The sequence below is a fragment of the Cryptotermes secundus genome, unplaced genomic scaffold (assembly GCF_002891405.2).
Source record: "Cryptotermes secundus unplaced genomic scaffold, Csec_1.0 scaffold472, whole genome shotgun sequence".
NCBI lineage: Eukaryota > Metazoa > Arthropoda > Insecta > Blattodea > Kalotermitidae > Cryptotermes > Cryptotermes secundus.
This window is the reverse complement of record NW_019721011.1, coordinates 59,500-68,284: the sequence shown is the minus strand read 5'-3', so window position 1 is coordinate 68,284 and position 8,785 is coordinate 59,500. Positions and strand designations below refer to the sequence as shown.

The window sequence follows — 8,785 nt, the reverse complement described above, 5'->3', positions numbered from 1 at the left end:
TAACGTAACGCTCGCGTAATAGGCGAGTAATCACCCCGCAATGCGCAACGCGCGGTGACGTCACGAGCGGAGCCGAAGAGAGCCGAGCGGAGCCGAAGATAGCCGAGCCCCCGTAACCTGGTAACTATGCAATGCTAATCAACAGCGGTGACGTCACACTAGCAACAGCGTCCTAGGCTATACGCCACGTCACACTAGCAACAGCGCACGGCTATATAAGCGGACTCCACAGCAGCTACAGTTGAGTTGTACTGTGACAGCCACCGAGTTGTATTCAGAGTCAGTCAGCCAGTCAGTTGTATTGTGGCATTTGGAGTGTACTAATTGTGATACTGCAGATAGCAGTAACCGTAAATCTGTAATTTGGGTGATTGTAAGAGCGAGTGTGAAATAAAATTCGCTACATCGAATACATCGAGAATTTATTTGTCGCGATATACCCCGCGATACGCGACAATATATTTTCGACAGCTTTGTCCATCGATGAATCGTCAATTTTTTTAACTTCCTTTAGAATTTTGATGATTTTCATTGCTGAATTTAATTCAGAAGTAACTTTAGTTAACTCAGTTTTACATTGGATGCAACACTCACGTTTTAAGTCACGATCTTCCTCAATTATATTCACAAAATCTTCTGCAGTCTTATCACTTGTTATGGCAGTATCTGCCATCTTACATATCTAATAGAACTGACTGTAGTAATTATCAAGGTATATCAGTGTTATCAACTTCATACAAAATTTTATCCAACATACTTCCCTGAAGGTTAAGTCCATGTAGGTGAAATCACCATGGCTCATCAATGTGGGTTTTGACATGAGTATTGTACAGTATTCTTACTGAGTTTTGGGAACCCATGAAACTAGTAAGGCTTATAAAAATGTGTTTAAATGAAACCTATAATGTGAGTATAGGTAAACATTTGTCTGATACGTTTCCTATTCCAAATTGCCTAAAACAAGGAGATGCCTTATCACCTGCCATTGCTTTTAGACTTTGCTTTAGAATATGCCATTACGAAGGTTCAAGAATTCCAGCCGGGACTGAGATTAAATGGGGCACATCATCTTGTGGTCTGTGTTGATGATATAAACCTGTTGCAAGATAACATAGATGCCATAAAGAAAAACAGAAGCTCTTAGCTGATGCTACTAAGGAGGTTGGTCTAGAGGTAAATGTATAGGTAAATAGTATATTGTTATATACTATGAAGTGACCAAAGTCATGGGATAGGTACCTAGTATCGTGTAGGACCCCCTCTAGCTCGGCAAAGTGCAGCAACTCGACGTGGCATCGATTCCACAAGTGGACGGAAGACTTCTGGAGAGATGTTGAGCCATGCCATCTGGATAGCCGCCCACAGCTCCCTGGTATTTGTAGGTGCAGGATTTTGGGTGTGAATGGACCTCTCCACCACGTCCCATAAATGCTCGATTGGGTTCATGTCAGGTGAAAGCGGTGGCCACACCATTCGTCGGAACTCTCCAGAATGCTCCTCGAACCAATTCTGGACAATTACGGCCCAATGACACGGTGCATTGTCCTGCTGGAATATCCCATCGTGGGGGTACATGAAGTCCATGAAGGGCTGCAAATGGTCACCAAGCAGTCTAACGTAGCGGTCACCGCTCAATGACATGTTTAGGTGGACGAGTGGACCCAACTCATGCCACGTGAACACACCCCACACCAGTATGGAACCACCGCCAGCCTGCATGGTGCCTTGTTGACAACTGGGGTCCATGGGCTCATGGGGTCTGCGCCACACTCGAACCTTACCATCCGCCTGAAACAACTGGTACTATGACTCATTGGATGCCACATATTGCCAGTCCTCCAGGGTCAAATTAGCGACGTCACAAGCCCAGGTGAGGCACTGTCGTGGTGTTAACAGAGGCACTCCGGTCGGTCTTCTGCTCCCATATCCCATGGAAGCTAAAGAACACTGCACTGACCTGCTGGATGTGCGTCTGGTACCTCCTGCATTGAATGTGAATGTGATTTCAGCCAGCGTTGCTTGTCTGTTACCACGGACAATTCTAGCTAGACACCACTGGTCATGATCATTAAGCACCCGGGGTCAGGCACTGCACTGTCCACGGTGGGTGGAAATGGCTTCCACAAGGTATTCCCCATACACACGTGACACTGTGGATCGAGGAATGTTGAATGACCTCACAACTTTGGAAATGGAATGTCCCATCCGCCTGGCACCCACTTTCATCAAACTCCGATAATTCACGTCGGCTTGCCATGAGCAGACTGGCCGGTGTTCAACCTCACTCACAAGAGAACACCTCACAACTGATACTGCTCTGGGCATTCCCAAGCCATCAAGGGACGCTGGCGCCACTTGAAAATAAATTTACATACTGCTATCCCATGACTTTTGTCACTTGAGTGTATATTGTCATGTATAGGGGGTACGTGTGACAAATATAACAGGTTCTAGATTGGATGATTGGATTTATTAATTACAGATTCTCTTGATCACACTCAGTTGTAATGCTATCATTATTCTGCACACTTTCAGTTCATCATTGCACACACACTAGGATTCTTCGTCTTCACTAATTGTCTCCTGGCAATGGATCTCAACATAGAAACTAGCACTTCAAATCACTATGATATCTTCATGTTTTTTTGTCTTCAGTCACTCTGTACTCAACTAATCTTCATAATTCGTTAAAGACATGCACCATTCTCACTCTAGTACTCTCAAGTACACTGAACTAATCTAAACTATAACAGATCCTTGTTATATAGGCTCTGCACAGACCACACAGGAAACACAAGTCACATGATTGCTACCTAGTAAGTTCATTGGCACACTGACTGCTGCCTAGCAATGAGCTATAACATTTGTCAACTGAGACACAGTTTCCATTGTTGCGTGTTGGAACGTGTTTACCAAGCTGTTGCCTAGCAGTGCTTTGAGCAAATCCATTACAATATGCTACTGTCTTATCATCAGGATGCAAGGAAAAATCATAATGTATAGGCAGCTAACAGATACTCTGAAAATCTGGTACAGTTGAAATTTTTAGTCATGACACTAACAAATCAAAATTTGATTCATGAGGTAGTTAAGAGCATGTTGAATTCAGGTAATGCTTGCTACCATTCGGTTTAGAACTTTATGTCTTCTACTCTGTTGTCTAAAATGTAGTAATTAAAATTCACAAAGCTGTAATTTTGTCTGTAGTTTTGTATGGGTGTGAAACTTGTCTGACAATAAGGGAAGAACATAGACTGAAGGTATTGGAGAACATATTGCAGAGGAGAATATTTGAACCGAAGAAGGAAAAAATAATAGGTTGGAGAAATATGCATAATGAGCTTCATAACTTGTCCTCCTTGCAAGATATAATTAGGATGATCAAGTCAAGGAGGATGAGATGAACAGGGCGTGTAGCACACATGGGGTGAAGAGGAGTGCATACAGTGTTTTGGTGGGTAGCTACAAGGAAAGATACCACTAGTGAGACCTAGACATAGGTGGGAGGATAATATTAACATGGATCATGGAGATATGGGTTGGTGTGTAATGGATGATATGCCAGTATTTAATATAGAAGTGACAAGAATCTTTACAGTTTATACTTACTCTGACACTTTTGATACTGCTGTGAGCCTTGGGTTAATGAAGTGAGACAGATTTCACCTTAATCTGTTGGAACATTAGATAAAATAGTGACATGAATCTTATGTATTGCAAAACTGCTGTAGAATGAAGATATAAATCCACCCAGTCTTTGCATAAATGTACTTCTGCCTGTAGGAATAATTTGTTACAGACTATCTTGCAATATTTCTCTTTGCTATATGATCTGTATTGCATGGCTGAACTGTACTACATAAATGAGCAGTCTCAGTGTAGTATTTTACCTCACAATAATACCAGTGAGTTGCAAGACAGAGTGCACACAGGCTTCAGATAGAGCAGACAGAGCAGATTTATTCAAAACATAGGCAATAACAGATGTGGTACTGGCTTACATTAAGTTGTCTGAGTGGCAGGAGGTGCTGTATATGGAATTAAAACCATTTTGGATATAAATCAATTGCAATGTGTTTGTTTTGTGCTTTTGACATACAGGGTTTGTCCAAAAAGTAATGTCAGTGAGTCGATTAAAAACATTTATTGATTAGATCGGTGCAACACATTAAAAGGCTTCAAAATAGGCTCCTTCTGCGTCGATACATCGCTTCCAGCGAGGTTTCCAGGCATCGAAGGCGTCATGGTAGGCCTCCTCCGGAATGTCCTTTAGAGCCTTGGTGCAAGCCTCTTTGACTTCGTCAACTGTCCCAAAATGATGTCCTTTCATGGGAGTTTTCAAGTGCGGAAACAAAAAGAAGTCTGGGGGAGCCATGTCAGGACTGTAGGGCGGCTGGGAACCGTTGGCACCTTTGAATCGGTCAGGAAGCGGGTCACGAGGAAGGCGGTGTGGGCTGGCGCATTGTCATGGTGAAGTTTCCAATAATCCGTGATGTTGGGCCTGATGCGATAAACCATTCTTTTGAGTCTCTTTAGTACTTCCACGTAGAATTTGGCGTTGATGGTTGTACTATGTGGTACAAACTCATGGTGGACGAGCCCCCTGATGTCAAAGAACACAATGACCATGACCTTAACCTTAGACTTGCTTATTCTGGCCTTGGGTCGAGGGGATGCCGAGGTGTGCCACTCGGCACTTTGCCTTTTTGTTTCAGGGTCGTACTCAAACACCCAAGTCTCGTCACCTGTGATGACATTGTCTAAAAAGTGAGGGTCACTTTCACACAAGTCCAAAAGTTCTTGGCATGTTTCAACTCTGCGCGATTTTTGGTCGTCTGTTAACACTTTGGGCACCAGCTTTGCGCACACTTCTCGCATCTGCAAATTGCTCATTTATGGAAGTAAGGATCTTTCAAGACATGTATGATAGATAAATGTCTGCTTTCACAGATAAGACTCTGGAGACTGAGTCTGTCAGCATAAATAGTGGAGGAATATTGCTACCAGAATTTTGGCCAAATTAGTTTAAATGTAATTGTACATTTTGGTTTTATTTGTTTAATATGTTGACAGCCATAACAAATACAGTAGAGTCAAATTTAAATCCATAACTAACAAATTGACATCAGACATTGCATTGATACAAAGAAAGAAAGAAAGAAAGAAAGAAAGGAAGTTGTTTAATATGTCAGATTGTTGTGTGGCAGCAACTGTCATGGTTGTCAGAGGGAACCAGCAACATAACAAACTTTGAACTATAGTGGAAGCGTGTTATATCCCGTATTCAGAAAGTTTTGACTTTATCAGATGATGGAGGAGACATGCAGCAAACATACATATATTTTAAATTTGGCTGGACAGTACCTTTGTTGTAGGATATCATGTCTTTCCCCTAAATAAGCAGGTCTGCTTGTATGAGGATTTTTATGCAGCTGTTCTTAGACTAATGAAACTTGATGTAAGGTGTTTTATTTTTTTATAAAGTTGTAATTACTGGTATGCTGAATTACCTTTATAGACCCTGAAGGCAATGAGGATGATGACGGTTATACTAACGTACGAAACAAGCGACAGGCTGAACAGTATGAATACACTCCAACCAAAACAAGATGTCCCCTGCTACTTGTGGCTGATTATCGCTTCTACCAGGAAATGGGAGGCAGTAACACCAAGACAACCATTAATTACTTAGTAAGAATTTATGCCTTGCTTAATAAATTTATTAAGTGTTCATGAATGCTTTCATGACTACATGTACATTGTAAGTTGTCATTAATTTGCCACATTTCTTTTTGATGAGTTTCACCAATTTTTTATCCATGAAGCAGTTGTTGCCAAATAATTTTTAATGGCAGATTACTGCCTGAAGATGTAGTGTTTCTATGTATAATTTGTGTTGAATCCTGTAAGTGTGTTCAGTCTTGGGAGTTCCCAATTTTCTTATGTCCTCTGTACATAGGTTATCCAGAAAGTAAGTTCCGATGGGCTATTCCAAACCATTTATATTGCTGTTTGATTTACATATGGTACGCTACTTTTTGACATAGCTCACCTGAGGCACCTGTTGTAGCGGAGGACCAGTTTTTGTGTCCCTGCATCGTAGAATGATAACCCATGAAAATCACTTGGTGCTAAGTCTTGGCTGAAGGGGGATGATTGAATTGTTCCCAGCCAAATGTCACATTGAGATCTTGCATTGTGGCAGCAGTGTGTGGGCAGGCATTGTCATGAAGCATAACTACACCCCAACTAAGTATTCCATGTCCCTTGTTCTGGATCGCACAACTCGGTCTTTTAAGTGTGTCACAAGAGACACCTGCAGTGATTGTTGAGCCTTGAGGTAAGAATTCCACAAGCAGAGCGCTTTTTCTTTCCCAAAACACTGTACATGATGTTGCAAGTTGAAATGGTCTCTTTGAATTTTTTCCTTATTGGTGGTGATGTGTGCCTCCATTCCACGGACTTCTTCTTCAATTCAGGTGTTACCCCTGTGACTCTGCAGCTCATGAAGTCATCGCCTTACTCACTGTATCTTGTCAGAAAGGTGAACACACTGGCCTGCTGCTTCATTTTGTGTTCATCTGTAAGCATCTTCGACACCCAGCTTGACCACAGTTTCCGAAAATGAAGTTTATCAGGCACAATTTGATGAAGAAGTGACCATGAAGTTTGTGAAAATGCAAGGAAAGTGACAAAATGGTGGATCGTCTGTTCTCTTGAATCTTCCCTTCACTGCATGCACCAAATCTTCATTAACCACAGATCGTCGGATACTCCATGGATCATCATGCACATTTTCGCGTCCTTCCTGAAAGTGTCTCACCCATCTCCTTACCATTGAATCACATGTTCTCCATACACTTCACAAAGTTGATGATGAATGTCAGCTGCTTTCATGTTTCTTGCATTCAAGAAATGGATCACAGACCACATTTCACATGCAGCGGGCTTCTCAATTTTCTTGATCATTGTAAGCACACAGAACAATATGTAAATATCGCTTCAGCGGCAGTATTTGCAGTTGGAACTTATTTTATGGATACACCTTGTAATTTAGCTGTATATTGAGCTAGCCTGTGACAGAATCCTGAAATTATATTAAGCAGGATTATAAAAAATGCAGACAAATACTCAATATAGATTTTGAATCTGTCTGAACAGCTAACATCTATGCATCCACTGATACCAGCTGTCTTTCATTGTTAACATCTAATAGTTCAGTTTCTTTTCATTCTTTTGGCTCTTCCAGACAAAGAACTGGGACATTTATCCTTGAATAGGAACTGAAATAATCTTTTTTATTTTGTGACAGATCAGCTTGATTGACCGAGTGCACAAGATATATAATGATACAACATGGCAGGATCGGCAGGAGCAGGATGGTTTCAAGGGCATGGGTTTTGTGATTAAAAAGATAGTAGTTCATAATGAAGCTACCAAAGTCCGTGGTGGTGAAGCACACTACAATATGGTGCGGGAGAAATGGGATGTGCGGACCTTATTGGAGGTAATGTTATATCATTGTAAGGTAATTGTAATTATTACAAAGTGAAGAGAAGCATGTATGTAATAGCTCTGTTTGTGTACACTTTGGAGTCGGTATTTCTACTTGATTGTCTGCTGAGGGTAATTTTACCTAATTGTTTGAATTTTGTATTTAATTTCATGCTGATAACCAATAATTTAAAAATATTGCCCTGAGTAAGATAATTTCTGAACATGTGAGCTGAAGGAAACCTTCTTCAGCTAAATGTGGTGCAGTTGAAAACATAGCTTACTGAAGAACTATAAGGTTGATAAATCTGTCTAATAACAATTATGTACAATATCGTTTATATGGCACTATCCTCATATGGTGCTTATAGGTCAGCTGCAGAAGTATAATTTATTACATTGCATAAGCGGCCTCCATAGTCTAGGGGTAACGTTGCCACCTCATGACTCAAGGTACGCGGGTTGAAACCCGGCAGAGGTCATGGAATTTTTAAGGGCGGAAAAATTCAGGGAACAAGTCCTCCGGGAGGGACTTTAAGCCGTGNAATAATAATAATAATAATAATAATAATAATAATAATAATATTACATTGCATTGCATTGTATTCCCTGGATCCAGAGTTAGTCAAAATGACTATAGGATGTGGAATATGTCAAAGCAAAGCAATCTCCATTTTTTTAGTCCAAAAGCAAACCATACCGACTGAGCGACCGCCACTTGTTGGCAAAGTTAGTGCCAACTTTAGCAGATAGAGTATGTCGTGTAGTCATTGCAACAAATCCCCATGGTTGTTAATCTCGGTTTTCTAGACCGTAGCCGCTATTTCCTTGAAATAGCACCTCAATTAACCTCACAAGGCTGAGTGGACCCCGTTCTAGACCCACTTCTCCTCAGAAAATCTGGTAGCGCCAGGAGTCGAACCCAGGACGTCTGGATCTCTAGCCAGGAACTCTGACCACTAGACTACAGATGCTGAGTAAAATGCATATTCATTCATTCATTCATTCATTCATTCATTTATTCACATTCCATAAAATCCTTACATGGTTTAAACAACCGAACAGATATAGAAATCGTCAAGTAGTATGAACTCATCTTGCTTATAATCAAGCAGTTGTCAATATGTTTGCAATATAAAACAATCAATCAATATACAATATAAAATAATGGTGATAAGTAATATGGATAATAATATTGACAACTAATCAGATAAGAAGTATTATTACAGATAAAATGAAGTTACGTGGTCAGTTTCACATCATTCTTTCCATAAAATCCTTACACAGTTAC

At 40.8% G+C, this 8,785-nt stretch overlaps 1 protein-coding gene across 1 annotated transcript in view; it reads left to right on the top strand.

Annotated features, from left to right (window-relative positions):
• LOC111875197 (ADAM 17-like protease) overlaps positions 1 to 8,785 on the top strand; it is a 64,725-nt gene that overhangs the window by 20,622 nt on the left and 35,318 nt on the right. Inside the window, exons 6-7 of the mRNA XM_023871262.2 lie at positions 5,519 to 5,691; positions 7,313 to 7,507. Of these exons, the coding sequence (XP_023727030.1) occupies positions 5,519 to 5,691; positions 7,313 to 7,507 (368 nt within the window). The remainder of the gene's footprint in view (positions 1 to 5,518; positions 5,692 to 7,312; positions 7,508 to 8,785) is intronic.